This window comes from Aspergillus brunneoviolaceus (genome assembly GCF_003184695.1).
Source record: "Aspergillus brunneoviolaceus CBS 621.78 unplaced genomic scaffold BO95scaffold_12, whole genome shotgun sequence".
NCBI lineage: Eukaryota > Fungi > Ascomycota > Eurotiomycetes > Eurotiales > Aspergillaceae > Aspergillus > Aspergillus brunneoviolaceus.
The window spans coordinates 200,633-215,657 of record NW_020290742.1 but is presented as its reverse complement, the minus strand read 5'-3'; the positions used below and the strand labels follow the sequence as shown (position 1 = coordinate 215,657).

Genomic DNA, 15,025 nt, shown 5'->3' with positions numbered 1-15,025 from the left:
CTGGCTGTCGTCTTCAATTATCGATTCCAGAGACTTTTGCGATATAACATTGACGTCGACGCGTCCAGTAGCCAAGAGTAGGCGCGCAATATCCGCACGGCCGTTTTTCACCGCAATCCCAATTGGCCTTCTACCTAACGCATCTTCAGCATCAGGATTCACTTGTGAATGAGCCAGCAACTGCTCGACAACCTCGCGGTGACCTCTCTCTGCGGCAATGTGCAGTGGGGTGCGATGGTCATAGTATGGAATGTTCGGGCGAATATTCTGCATAGCCAGCAAGTGGAAGGCTATCTCTGCGTGTCCATACTTGGCAGCTAGGATCAAGGGGCTTGATAGGTCCAAGCCCGTATGGTTCGGATTCGCCTGTCCTGTGCTCAACAACTCGCAAGCTATCTGGCTGTGGCCATGTAAGCATGCATACAACAAAGGTGTCCAGCCTTCTTTATCTGCGTTGTCGATTCGGACCTTGCCGGTCTTGAGTAGCAACCGGACGATCTCGAGATGGCCCTTGTCCGCCGCATATGATAGTGGTGTTCGGCAGGTCCAAGCACTCCGATCACATTGGATTCGCCCAGATGCCAACAGATCCCGGACGAAAGCAAGCCGACCTTCAGTGCACGCACAGGCCAATGGAGTTAGCCCATCCTCATCATACATGCGATCGAGATTGACACGAAAATCTGCAAGGAGCCTAGAGAATATATGCTCTCGTCCAAGTTCGATTGCTAGACGGAGCGGTGTCCCTTGAGGTCCGCTCCCGCAGCCGTCTGGGTGAACTTTGAGAACCCGGAGCAGAAAGTCAACTACTGTTGGCCTGTCCTCATCAATAGCCTGGCATAGTAGCAAGTGTTGACTTTTGGAATCACTTGGCAGACGCCCAGTTGCCAGCAAAAGAACTCCCAAGGAGCAAATCCGATTGGCAACCGTGAAGGTGATCAATGATTGGAGTTTCCGCATTTTGATTGTCTTTCCGTGCTGAAGCAGCCATGGTAATTCCGTGCTCCGCATCCTATGAGTTTCCTCGCTGCCTCGAAGGCACTGGCTTGGTGCCAAGATTGCTTTCACTGCGGCCTCGTTCCCTTTTGCCAGAGCAGCCAGAATGGGGTAATGGTACCTCTCACCCGCTATCTGCAGATCTGGTGTATCCACCAATACTATGCCTATCAGATTAGGGAGGTCGTGCTCTGCAAGGATATACAAGAGGCTTGCAGACGATGTGTAGCGTCGGATTTGGGCCTGCTCGATCATATTGCTGTGATGAATCCACTCAGTGAGAGGGAAGCGATCGATGAAGTGGCTCTGGTCCACACCACCATTTTGTGCAGCATCAGCGTGGTAAAAGACATTGGATACTGCATATTGGAAGAACGGATAGCGGGAAATCACTGCAGATCGTATGTCGCGAGCACTCTCGGATGACGCAATGGGAAGCTCGTCAGGAACACCAAGTGAGCCTCGGATGTCGGTCATCAAATAATTTTGACAACACATTTTGAGGCGATCGTGGCTCAATGCATCGAAGCGGTCATGCTTGCCAGGCCAAAGCTCTCTGATGCCATTCCCTCTCAAGAGAAACTCACGGACGGATTCATGTATAAATTGCACGGTCGCATGTCGTGACTTGGTTGTCTCAGTCAGGCCTTTCGACGTCGCTAAGATGAACCGCTCCATGTCGTCCAGGGTAATGTCATCGGGGTCCCAGGCATCCGAGAGATCGTCCGGCTGGCCGGAAAGAATGGCAAAGTAGAGCTCTTCTCTTCTCAGCGGCCGCTTGCTAAATAATACCCACTGGATGCATAGCAATAGCTCATCCAGATTAGCATTGTCGCGAGTCAAGATGTCTTTGAAAAGTTCGCCTAGCTCATTTGGTATCTCGGAAAGCCTCTTGCGCAGCGCATGCAGACGACCCCTCTCATATTCGCGATTAAGGATCTGAACAACAAGAACAGTCCAGAGAAAGATGCCAGATGCTTTGCTTGATATCTCAGTTCGAATGAGATCAGCTTGTTTACTTCGTCCGATTTTCAATTCGCTGCGCAGGTATCGAGCGATGTCCTCCCCATGGCCTTTTTGGTCATGGAGAATCAATTCGATTCCATTCTCCACCGTGATGAACGGGTACTGACGACTGGAAAAGCAAACATGAAGTTTGATCTGCGATAACGTCGCGTATTGTCCTAAGGATTCGAGGAACTCTACCATGGCTCGCACCTGCTCCACGTCACACTCATCAAGCGCATCGATAAAACAAATCAGATGCTTTCCATCGAGTGAGGTCACGGCACAGCGGAAGATCTCTTGAAGCCTCTCGATTTCCAGGATGGAAGAATTCTGGCTGTCGTGAATAGGTGGCAAAGGAACTCGATCCAATAATACTTGAAGATCAGGCACAGCCTCCATCAGCTGCAAGAGCAAAGAGCGATACATTCCTTCGGTCGTTCTTTCAAGTTTCTCACCACGCGCATTGAAGAAGAATGAAACAATCACAATATTGTCATCCCTGGCCGCCTGGGCGTGCTGGTACGCAAATTTCATGATGGTTGACTTGCCGCTTCCTGCTTTGCCTTTGATCCAGAGAAAGCCATAATGATCGACGACCTTGTCTGTGTCAAGCCAATCCAGATATTCTTGTTTCTCCAAGAGCCATCGGCATGTCTTAGCATGGGCAGCTTTGATTGTTGCCTGTCGACTCTCTATTTGTTCAAACCGCAATGCGTCCATCACACACCTGCGATGGTCGACACCGCCGGATGTTGTCTTTGTTGGTGATTTTCGAGCTATTCTGGGCCCTGTGGCGTTGATAACCGCCAACAGCTCTTTAGCATAAGCAGCAGCCGTGGCGGCTGCGTATCCCTGCCATTGCTTGTTCTTATGCGAATCGGCATAGTCTGAAATCCCTCGAATCACTAGGCACGGGAAGTTATCCATCAGACCGGCGGCTTCCATCTCAAAGCACAATATATCCAACTTCGCAGCCAGTCGGTCACGGGTGCCTGCATGCTTGATCACCTGGTTTCCGGAAGCGATCAGGCCGTAATGAACAGCTGGCTGGGTGTCCTTGCGTGCTGAGCGCAAGATCAATTCGTTCGCATCACAATTTACGCATGTGCGCTGGGATGGGTCATGTTCATAGTTCGCACGGAACAGTCTGTCCGGTTCAGCTTCAGGACGCGTGAATGGCTGTGCCATCGATGGGCGGTTGGCCAGCATCTGAGCGACGAGCGCTGCAATCTGATTCCCGCTGCAATAGTGGTCGGCTCGGAGCTTTGTGACTGCGGCCAGGAGGGATATGGAGGGTTTACTCAGGGTTCCTGTTCTCTCAAAGTGTCCTTCCTGAATGGTCTTCCCGTAGTCGTACTGTATCACGCCCTCACATCCCGGGGTCGGAACGCTGACGACGACATCACCAAGCCTCACATCGTTGGATTCTGATGGTACCCCTCCGCCGATCCCCACCATGAGGAGATGCTGTATGGAGCCAAAGGTAAAGAACATGGAGCTCGCAACTGTCGCGGCTGAGGTAGTGCCATAGGTGCCAGCGGGGAGACAGGCGATCACCACATTGTGCCCACTGATCGCTCCCAGGGTGTATGCATTTTTGTCATTGGGGTGGGTTTCGAGGGTCGGATGAATCTCGTCAAGCATTGCTTTGGCAGCAGCAGCTTCAAGGGCAAGGGCGCAGACCCAACCAATCGTGTAATCATCATGACTGTGTGAATGACCATCCTCCGTGTTGAGTTTCCGTCTCTTGGTGGGATTGTGAGCGAATGCGGAGGCCGCGCTCATGTCGACAGAAGGACATAGAGAGATTCTGAAATCAGCAGGAAGACACACATACAACCAGTCACGGCCTGAAGCTTCAGATGCGGTTGAGAAGGGCAGCTAAAGGCGATCACAACACCAGGCTGTCAGCCTCGCCGAGCCCCCCGCTCGAGCTAGTCCCGCGAGGCTGTTATTCAGATCTCGCTGCCTAGGCATCATAGGCATCATCGGCACATTCCGACTTGATAATCATAGTAGTCAATTCAGTCAACAATCAAGAAGCTGTGAATGTCTCAAGGGTTGGAAGACTGGATTCATGTTGGGGTAACAGCTCAAGCAGTTGTTTGTGATCCGAACAGTGAGTGGAAAGAGTTGAGAAGGAAAGCGCCCGTGAGGGGAAACTTGGCCGCCTGAGGCAACCAGCACCTTGCAGCCTCAGCCCCTTGTGGCCTGAGGCAGAATTGGTCTTGCCTGGGCGGAGTCGGGTCTTTCCCCCGCCTTACCCTTTTGGGATCTTCTCATTGTTCTTACAACCTCACGACATCTTTTGATTCATCGACGATAGGATCCTTCCTCTCTTCCGATATCCAAGGAATCTGACTTATTCTCTGTGCTATACTTAGTCAGAGCCACTTTATTCCCTTCAAGCTACCTTCATTCTTTCCGCTGTCATAATATATAATGCCCAGAGCCCAGCAACACCTAAGGGCAAATCTACATTCTTGGTATGAAGTAAACATCACCAAATCGCATCCCGGATTCTGTTAATTCATTTCTCACAAGGAAGCCGGATTTGATAGATCTTTACCCTTCTAACTGTCATATGAACGACTTACGATAGGCCAAGACTCAGAACGGGCTTTTGCGAGGACTGAGAGAATGGGTACAGAGGCTGTCACCATACCTCGATCAATGAGCTTGATCACGGCAACCGTTGTCGCTTTGCCCGAGACCAATGCGAAAGGTCTACAGACCAATCGTACGCTGTCGTGTGTTCAAAATCGGGGCAAGGCAAACAACCGTTCCATGATTCGCAGCGCAATGCAGAGCATCGCCCTCTTTCGATCCACTACGATGCAGACGGACAATCACGGACAAATCAAAGACTACATATGCCGACAGTCCAGGGGCAAATGCACGATAGTCGGGTTTCAATCAACGGGATTACCGGCACGACAAATTATGGCAACTGCCAGGCGGGCAAATCCCAGCATGCGAACTCAGGCTTCGGGAAATTTGTAGTCAATTGGTTTCCGCAATACTGCCGATGTGTAAGAGATTGTGCAGCGAGGGGTCTTTTCTGCAATGGTCGGCTGGCTCGAATACCTTTTCCCGCGCAGAACAAGTTGTCGTTGAGTGAAAGTCGGAAAGGAACATAATTCGGGAGATTATACCATCGGCCAGCGAATGGGCGAGAGCCCTCCTAAGATGGATGTTTCTTGCAAGCTTGCAAGATGATTATGTGGGGCGAACCACGTCCGCACTTATAACCAGTCACTGAAAGTCGACGAAACCTGGAGTTCAGCTCAAATTGACTATAGGACCCCGTCGAAAACTGCAAAGCGCGTTACCGAAACACGAAGTAGTGCGCGACAAGGGGCTTGGAGATAACACAGATAACCCTCCTTATCTTATTTCAGATGTCCTCTCGTCCAAACCTGCACCAAGTGGAAAGCCAGGCATGCAATGAATTCGGACACATTCCGAGCGGCGGAATGAACTCGACCGGGCCGGCCAAGGCCTAGAACCCCCGATGTAACGCAATCTGCCCTGCACGCTGTCAGGAGCACTCTATGGCACCTCAGTTTGCAAAGACAGCGAGGATTCATTGAATCAACATTGCTGGCACTCGTTGAATCTCTATCGGCGAAGAGATTGAAGCCATGAGGTCATTGCCTCGTCGACTGAGCGGGGCCCAGATAGGGGGCAGTACAAGACTCCGACAGCGATAGCCGTAATACAGGGATGGATAGTCTGGTGAGACGTTGCCAATGCAGTAACTGACCAACTGCAGCCTAGAATGAGCGCTGATCCTTACCCAATGGGTGGCGTTAGCCAAGTTAGTGCCAGTGATTCCCCAGACCGGTGCAATTCCCCCGCATTTACGGCTATTGAACTGGGGCCAAGATCGACTCGGCCTGCCGATTACGGCAATAGCGCCCGTTCCCCAATGACTTCACAGTCTGGGGTATAAATACCTGCTGCAGGACTCTATGTGCGAGGAGAATCAAGGTGTTCTCTCTAGATCCATAGCCTTTATCTTTCAATTCCTCAAAATTTCTCGCCTCCGTTCTCCTGGCCGAGTTGCCATCATGTCTCGAGACAGTGACTCCTACAGCACCAAAGCGGATTCTACCGCGAAAGACAGTCTCGATGCAAAGCTCGACACCAAGCACATCGAGGTTGCAGAATCCACTCCAGGGACAGATCCCAATGGGCTTGCAACCAGTGTCGCCGACATCCCAATCACCTGGTTTGTGTGGCTCGTGGCATTCACGGCTTCAATTGCTGGCATGCTCTTCGGCTACGACACTGGTATCATCTCCGGGGTACTTGTCGTTCTTCACGATGACCTGAACGGTCGACCTACTACCAGCTCTGAGCAAGAGATGATCACGTCACTCTGCTCAGGCGGAGCGTTCATTGGCGCCATCTTTGCAGGAAATACTGCTGACCGCGTAGTTCTTCCCGTTTTTTAAACGCAAGAGTTCGTAAGCGCTAACAGCCAATAGTGGGGCCGCAAAATGGCCATCTATCTCGGCTGCGTTCTATTCGTCGTAGGCTCAGTCCTACAAGCCGCTGCGTACACGATTGCACAGATGGCGGTTGGCCGGGTAGTTGTTGGCCTGGGCGTGGGGTCCGCCGCGATGGTCGTCCCACTCTACATCGCAGAAATCGCACCGGCGCGCGCCCGCGGTCGCCTTATCGGACTCAACAACATGTCCATCACCGGTGGGCAAGTGATCTCGTACGCCGTCGGTGCGGCCTTTAACAATGTCAACCATGGTTGGCGATACATGGTGGGCCTGGGTGTCGTGCCCGCCATCATCCTCGCGGTGCTCATGCCGTTCTGCCCCGAATCGCCCCGTCACCTGGTGTACCACGGACGATTTGAGGAGTCGCGCGCGGTCCTCCGCCGCGTCTACGGCACCTCCGCTACGGAAGCCCAGATTGATGCCCAAATAGACTCCATCCGCATTGCCTGCGACGAAGCGCGGGAGCTCGCTGAGACCGGCAGCGGGTGGTCCAAGATCGTGCAGCTGCACACGGTCCCGCGCAACCTGCGCGCGCTGATCAGCGCCTGCGGACTGATGGTGATCTCGCAGATGTCCGGCTTTAACGCACTCATGTACTACTCGTCCACCCTCTTTGCACTGGTCGGCTTTGACAATTCCACTGCCGTTGGACTCGTCGTCGCCGGCACCAACTTCATCATGACGGGAGTGAACATGTTTGTTGTCGACACGATGGGCCGCCGGCGACTGCTTCTCTCCACAGTCTGGGGCATGTCAGTGGGTCTGGTGGCTGTAGCTGTCGCCTTCCACTTCATTCCCCTAGACATGGAGACCATGCAGCCCATCGGCAGCGGAGTAGGCCCCGCAGCGATCGTCGTGCTCGTCTTCATCATCTGGTTTGTCATCTTCTACGGCGTCTCCGTGGGTAACACTGCGTGGATGAGCACCGACTTCTTCGCCCTCGAGGTCCGTGCCATGGGCACGATGTGGATGACCTGCTCCAACTGGGGTAGCAACGTGATCGTGTCCAGCACGTTCCTCTCCATGGCCAAGGCGATGACCCCCTCCGGCGCCTTCGGTTTCTACGCGGCTATCTGCGGAATCGCCTACGTCTGGATCTACTTCTTCTACCCCGAGGTATCTGGGCTGCTGTTGGAGGAGGTCCAGGAGGTCTTCGAGCATGGCTTCGGCGTCAAGTATGCGAGGCAACTGCGGAAGGAGCGGAAGGATATCATTGAGGAGAGGTTGAAGAGTGCGGACAGACCGGTTCCGATGGGACATTGAGCCAGCCTATAATGTACCGTACATGGGTTTCAGACCCTCTGATGATGAAAGTCACTCTGGAAGTGAATAATGGTTGTATGTAAATTCTTATATGCAATGGAATTTATATTTTCAGTATTTCAAGTCTGCTTCGGAGAGCGCTTTCCTGTCGAACATAATGAAACCAACCTATGTCGTCCTTCGAATAGCCATGCCTCCTGGCCCGTAGTCATATCCGCCACCGTCGGGGTTTATACCCTGGGCACGGAACCCAGGTCCCGAGGCCTCGAAGTCATTTGCCGCCTCGGACTAACGGGGCGACAGGGGGACGCCGTGTGGGCAGATGAGAGTGACAATCGTTATCATGCCACCTTGGATTTTGTTCATCTCAATGCAAAAGTCATACCCCGACAACACAAAGACGTCGGAATCCGAAAGCCGATAGAAACACGCTTGTCATCTTGATTCGAGTATATGGTGTCGGGACGTTGTCAACAGTATCGCCCCAGAACTATGATTATGGTGATTCACAAATGTTTCCAAGCTTTCGGAGCCTGAGACTCGACAACCGTACTTTGAACGGGCGTTCGTCTGTTGTATATGGCCATTTGGGGGCGCGGGTGGACGACGGTACCAAGATATACAGACCACAACTGCGCGCATTGGATCAATATCCCCGCACAATACTACATTGCAAGGCTTCCTCATAGGTTAAACAATTCAATCATCGGACAGTGAATCAAACCGTGATACAACGGGTGGTGTTTGCTTCTGATGTGCGCACGGCAAGCGACTCGTCATACTTTGCAGTACCCAGATTTCGCTGATTGCTTTGTGCTTGAGGGCTTGCCCATCTGACCTATTGCTTCGGCTTAATATAGTCCTAGTATGTAAGGCTGTATGTAGTAGACCTTAACACAGAACAAGAATGATGATACATTCAGCCGGAGGTAAGGCCGTAGGCTACTCATAGCTATAACATGAGAGAAGAATTTGTCTTATATATGAACCTACTTCTACCTGGACTTTGGAAGAACAGGGTGCCCATCGAGGCCAATGCTTGGAGAGGCGGGTGCTTAACCAGAAGAGGCGTGCACAGAACAGTCAACTTCATCTTCAGATCATGAGGGACGAAGCAACTGACTTGCCACGCTTTTGTTGTTCAACCCTCGTAGAGTCTTCAGAATACAGCCCCTGAAAATAAGAAACAACAAGCGCGGCGTTGGGAAAGAGACAAATCTCAGAGAAAGAAGTACATAATTTGCTTTTTAGCATGAACCCATAATGCGTATTCCGGCGGAGGAAAGCAAAAGTATGCTCACACAGCATCTCCAGGACGAATCAGGGAACTGAAATCGCCCTCCTGGCGAGCGAAAACCCCATGCCCCTCCTCGGAACGGTCATGAGCGCCCGCCGCCGCCGCCGCAGCGGAGACCTCGTCCACATCCCCGCCGCCAACAACCCCAACGGGCCTGAAGATACGAGACACGGTCTTCGCGCACAGCTTATCGGGGGGCATGCACTTGGCTGAGCTGGAGCAGCACGTGGTCAAACACACGCTGCCTTCGATGGGACAGTCCTTGATACTCTGGCAATCCTTCAGATTGACGCACCAATCGCCCTTGTTTCAGTACAAGGAAGTAGTAGAAAGAAAGTCCCTAGCAAGAGCGGCATTTGAAACTATGTAGGGCCATAATTACAGTCTAATCAAGGGCCGTTTCTCGTAAACTACACGTACAGTAGCACCAGGTATAAGCGCTTGTGATGGCTGGGATCATCAATACAAGCTGAAGAAAGTATTAACGCAATCAAATACTTAGTTTTCAGGTCTTGGAATACATGGTTATGATATTCTTCGTCTACAGAAGTTGTTCCTGCACCGTAGTCTTATGATAGCTACCTATAATAATATTAATAAATCAGGGCAAAGATGTCTGGATAGTATGGGGATTGTAATCAAAGATACAAGCTTTCTTCTTCATGCGGGACGAATGCAAGTGGCAGACAATCGGAGGTTCATTACAGCATAGATAGTTTGTCCGGAGGTGGAGAGGATTAGTGTATTTTGGTGTTGAATTGCTTCATCTAATTAAGCATTGGTAATGTATCGTCTTGCAAGGAAACCCAATAAAGCGTGGCTGTCCAAGTATGGCCCTGGTCTCGTATTCAGTGCACCGTTCTTCAGAAGCTATCCAATAAGTACAGTACATCGTTTGACGAAACCTGGCCTGGATTTGACACGGACAAATAAACTTGAAAAGACCTTTATAACGGAATAGCTCACCATTAGGACAAAGGAGTCCCATGGTTTCAAGGCTCGAGCAACTGGAAAAAGGATATTCATTGGCACGTACACGAACACAACCAGCATCCAAGATAAATAACAAAGCAGTGTGAGGAAGAACGATCATGCAACCGGCTCACTATAGCCTTGGGATCCAGTAATTTGTCAGCTCCTCGAGTCGAGTAGCCTGGAGCCAGACAACTAGTGATCAAGCACTCCATCAAATCTCTTGGACCCGCCGCTGGGGTGTTTTTCGTGGAAATTCAAGGAGGGATATCCTCCTCGACAGAGCGAAGCTTGCCTGGTTTATACCACGATGAAATCCCCGGGCGTCTGTCCAGGTGCACTGATAGACCCTTGGCTCCTGCCAAGAGGAGCTCGGTGATACACTTGATGCATCAGCGTCCGAAAATCGCTGTCATCGGGAAAGACGACGCGGTATGTCGGTAAAAGCCGTAGAGACTCTGGGCATAACATAGTTATTACCATGCATACTCTTGGGTTCTTTCCCCCGGCGTACATCGCAATCTTAGAGCCGGCGCGGCATGGGGGCATGAATGCGGAAAGCATGAACCTTCAAACATGGCACGTAAGCAACTATTCAAGTAGGGATATGCCAAGGGAATGATAATGCAAGTTCAACAGAGAGCAAAGACTTACTGGCATAACGACGTGTTCTAACATCGTTTCGACCCGCAACCGCGAATGCATCACCGCCAAGATTATCAACAGCTCAGACTGGAGCAGATTCTGTTCGTTTTCGCGAGCAATGGCATTGCTCATGATGAGCTTTACGTGGAGGTGCCTTGAATTGACGAAGATGTCGTAGGCTTGGTATAGCCCGCGTACCGACCGAACCTCCGCGTGCGTCTGGAAACCCATCGATGTAAAAGTCGCTACCCGTATTAATTAGTTTCTTCGAGCGGATCCTGAGGCCTGAGGTGCGATTTGCGAGGCACTTACCTATGCGAACGCCATTTCGTTACCGTACGCAACGTGCTATCCCCGTACTCCGGGTCGAGGTTCTTCCTCCTGATACTCATTTCATTACCGAATCGACAAGCCAGGATTGCCGTGCGTTCCTCTGGGCTCTGGGGTCTGCCATCGCCGTAGGGCGAGTATTGTGGGGAAGGTATTTCTCGTTTCCGTTGAGGTTTGTCATTGATTTCCTGGGGTGCCATTCCTGGACGCTTGGTCTGGAAGTCTAAGGAGTGAACAAAGCAGGAAATAGGATAGTTTAACCTAGATAGCTTGGGATATATTATCTCCAAGCTTTTCGGGAGGCTAGGTTGAATTGTATTGGTTGTTCAGAGGTTGAGAGAAGATCGAAGTTGACTAGGTTGTCGGCTTGACTACTCAATTTCTGGTGGCTACGATGTGATTCACAAACGTTACATTCAATGAAGGGCTCGATTAACTTGCAATACAGTCTATTGTCCCAACCCCTGATTGTGAATCCACCTGGCTGTAGGGATTCACCAGCCATCGCCCGAATTCAACGGTCCACGCCATTAACCTGCGGCCTACGGATGTCACTTACACCGAAAGACCTGATACAATCCCATTTCATTCACACAAGACAAGTGTAGCGTAGACCACGGAATCGATATCTGGAACTTGCTGGTCTTTACCGAGATCCTTACCATCGCTATTGGTGTGGGGAGCGACATCACTGCTGGCGAGAAGAGATATCTGCTCTGTGATGCTAGTCGCTTGAAGCCACTCAGCCAGAGCCACACACCGTCCGGTAGCCTTTTCGATTTGGTGCCGCGTGGTGAGCTGCAAGATACTATCCGCGAAGTTCGACAAAGGAGCGTCGACATCGATCTCGGATGTCTTGATGCCGAGAGTGCGCGCCCACACCCCTGTCACTGCCTCGGTGACGTCAACCGGCTGGTCGATCATGCCAACGCCATGCTGGGCTTGGCGCTCTTCGAACAAGCGATAGAGAGCGCACAAATTAGATTTTCGTATCTTCCCTGCACCCGTTCGTGGAAAGTCATCAATGCCCAGATCCTGAAGCGAAACCACAGCCGTGGGGACATGGATCACCCCAAGTACCGAGCGTACCGTGCTCTGGATCAAGCTGACTTGCTTGGCACTAGGAGCCACGGCAACGACAGCCACCGGAACTTCCCCAGCAATTGGTTCTCCCCCGGCCACGATCTGCGTGTTCAACGAACGCAGCTCCAGGACCTCAGCCAAGACGCCTTCAATCCTAGCCGGAGAAAGATTCTCTCCGCCACGAATGATCAAATCCTTGTACCTCCCAATCAGATATACCAGCCCATCCGTCCCTACAAATGCCTGATCACCCGTGTTGAACCAGCGCAGACCGTCTGGCTCATCATGAAAATCGTCGTCGGATGCCCCGAGATAGTGCTGAATCAAAGAACTCCCAGCGTAGTGTAATTGACCTGGCAGTCCCACTGCAAGAGGAGATCGCTGACCAAGGTCACAAATACGAATCCGTGCCCCCATGCCAGGTCTCCCGACTGCCACATCTTGACCTTGCGAGATGCGACTTACATCCCCCACGGGACCGGTGGTAGCCACAACCCCTTCGCTCATCCCGTACAGGTTCTCGACTGTTATGTTCCCGAAAAGCTCCAAGCGGCGGCGGAGAGCATCGGGGCTGAGGACCATTCCTGCGAATAGGACCGCACGTAGACTGGAAAAACTGAAAGTAGAATGGACCTGCTCGAGGCCGTGCAGCATGGTGGGAACTAAACACAAGTGTGTGCATTCTTGATGCTGGATTGTGTCGATAGTCAATAAGGGATCGAAAGTGTTCCCAGCAAAAACGACGCATGCCCCTTGAACCAGAGGAAGAATAGTGCAAAGAAGCCCAAGGGCATGATAGCTTGGGGCAGTTGAGAGCAGCTTGTCGCCAGGTTTGAGGTTCCCAATACCGAGCGAGTTAAACAGGACGTGAATGTATGCCGTCATCCTCAAGGGACAGCCTTTAGGGCGGGATGCTGCTCCGCTGGTGAAGAGCACGGATCTCGCTTCTCCTTTCCCTGCCTTCTCTACCTTGCTTCGAAGAGTAGACATCTGATTGAAGGAGAGCCATGGTACTTGATCATCGAGAAATGAAACTTGGACTGTTGGGGCCGGCCATCTGAGCCGGTCGAGGTTCGGGCGGATGGAACGATCCTGAGCCACAATACCGATAGAGGCAGGGTCTAAATGGTTGACAACCGTGTCGATGATATACTGCACATCATCTTTGCTGGATAGTTCGTTTGGATTGATAGGAACATGAATCCAACCCGCTGCATGCGCTGCCAATGTGGCAATGATGTATTCTGCCCGATTGTGGCAGAGGACGAAGAGGATTGAGCCCGACCCCATGCCGTGGCTTTCAAACCAGGGCACAAAGCTTGACACGGCATGCAGCAGTTCCTTATACGTCCATTGGCGAAGACTCGATCCTTGCGGCGGAGGTTCGTGGTCTCTTTCTTTGCTGATCTCAATGAGAGCTGGTCGATCATGGTGCCGACGAGCTATTGATTCGAATTGCTCGTATACCGTCTGTGGGCAATCTAGTAATGGGTCACCTGTGATGTCGCTTAAACCCTCCATAATACCCGGACCAGACCGAAAGGAACGCTTGCAACTCCGCAAAACAGTCGGGCTTGACGGGGAGGTTTTCGCGTCTGTAAAACCGGCTTATCCGGCGATCAACCTGTCCGTTGCCGACCGAAGGGAAGAGACACAGGATGAAAGAAACGTGATAAGGTCGGCATGGTTCCGACATGTGACGCAGACTGGGTGAGTCAATAACATCATCGAGTAGATTAAAGATCAAGTAAAACAAGCAAGAAAGTGCTGAGTTCAGACAGGTAAAGCAGACAGAAAGGTAAAAGTTCATCCAAAGGAATCAGGCAAGCAAGTGGCCAGCTTCATGTTTGCAACCTTTGTACTTCGTGGCTAGCGAATCTACATGTCTGGTGCCTGTCGTCGGTTGGCCTGCGTTCTTGGTGGGTACGGTTAACCCTAGAGGCATCCAGGCGGCCAGCCACAACTCTTCGCCTTGGCCGTCTAATGCTCAATGATGCGTTGTGTCGGTATGTTAAGACTCGAGAGGATAGTGCTTTCCCTTAATTCATAGCCCCAGGCAAGCTTGATAAAGCTCACCAACCCCAGAGCGGCAGAGAGGAGGCCGTATGAACGATACCCGAAGAGAGCGTGGCGTATATTCGGCCAAAAGAAACATAGAAAATGCCGACCACGACCCCTGTGACCAGTGCCGCTCGAGCGCCATGATCTTTAAGCTCCTTTCATTCATGCAGGCGGTCAGTCAGGTTCTGACGTGGAGAGTATTCTCGATTTCTGCCAATGGTTTTCCGTTAACGTCCTGAGGCTTCGGCATAATGAGGAATACAGAGAAGTATTCTAGGCCGCTCGCGAAGAGAAGTTGATTGACACTCACGATGCATACGAGCCTGCCGCATGTCACGATTTGTCAGGGACGGATATTCTGCTCAGCATCCTCGTGACGACAGGCTGCAGAAATGACGCAGAGAATGATGGCCAGAACACAAGTTCCGGTAATGCACACCTGGATGGTCATGATCAAGGGGATGGACGACTTGAGCCATGAAGGGCTGCAAGTCAACTAGCATCCGTGCACAAGCCAGGATAATCGGCACGAACCAATGCATGACACTTCATGTGGAAGCCAGTTGTGTCACACCATCCATGCCCCGCCTAATCCTGACATCGTTGAGGAATCTATGATCCCCTCAGCCGCGGATCCCTCGCGCTTGTCAATGAGTAGGCAGGTAGATAGAGTTTCCGCCGCATGTTGTATCTAGATGGTGCAGAGGTTGCTGACATTCAATCTGACAGGATTCTGGAGGATATTGGTTTGTAAAGCTAGACGTATGATTCAGTCGTGAAGACACCACTCGGTGAGGTGGGCCTGGCTTTGACGACTGTCGTCTGCACTAACCAGGGTTCCCCTCTTTTGCAC

At 51.6% G+C, this 15,025-nt stretch overlaps 4 protein-coding genes across 4 annotated transcripts; 1 reads left to right on the top strand and 3 right to left on the bottom strand.

Moving 5' to 3' along the window:
- Nucleotides 1-2,853: 2,853 nt before the first annotated feature.
- BO95DRAFT_355951 (5'-methylthioadenosine/S-adenosylhomocysteine nucleosidase family protein) lies at nucleotides 2,854-3,789 on the bottom strand (the record flags this gene model as incomplete). The annotated part of the gene is made up of 1 exon (XM_025582277.1): nucleotides 2,854-3,789. A coding segment is annotated over one exon (936 nt), but the record flags the coding sequence as incomplete, so codon positions are not given.
- A 2,288-nt stretch (nucleotides 3,790-6,077) lies between these two features.
- BO95DRAFT_460681 (general substrate transporter) lies at nucleotides 6,078-7,784 on the top strand (the record flags this gene model as incomplete). Its single annotated transcript, XM_025588761.1, has 2 exons — nucleotides 6,078-6,443; nucleotides 6,498-7,784. 2 exons carry the CDS (start codon nucleotides 6,078-6,080, stop codon nucleotides 7,782-7,784), a joined length of 1,653 nt encoding a protein of 550 aa, XP_025445347.1.
- A 168-nt stretch (nucleotides 7,785-7,952) lies between these two features.
- BO95DRAFT_460680 (uncharacterized protein) lies at nucleotides 7,953-11,228 on the bottom strand (the record flags this gene model as incomplete). Its single annotated transcript, XM_025588760.1, has 6 exons — nucleotides 7,953-8,072; nucleotides 8,170-8,274; nucleotides 8,338-8,416; nucleotides 9,086-9,351; nucleotides 10,708-10,943; nucleotides 11,039-11,228. The coding sequence occupies 6 exons, from the start codon at nucleotides 11,226-11,228 to the stop codon at nucleotides 7,953-7,955; spliced, it is 996 nt and encodes a 331-aa protein (XP_025445346.1).
- A 226-nt stretch (nucleotides 11,229-11,454) lies between these two features.
- On the bottom strand, nucleotides 11,455-13,924 carry BO95DRAFT_37478 (acetyl-CoA synthetase-like protein). The gene has a single exon (XM_025583113.1). The coding sequence runs from the start codon at nucleotides 13,630-13,632 to the stop codon at nucleotides 11,614-11,616; it is 2,019 nt and encodes a 672-aa protein (XP_025445345.1). The 5' UTR covers nucleotides 13,633-13,924; the 3' UTR covers nucleotides 11,455-11,613.
- Between the last annotated feature and the right edge of the window lie 1,101 nt (nucleotides 13,925-15,025).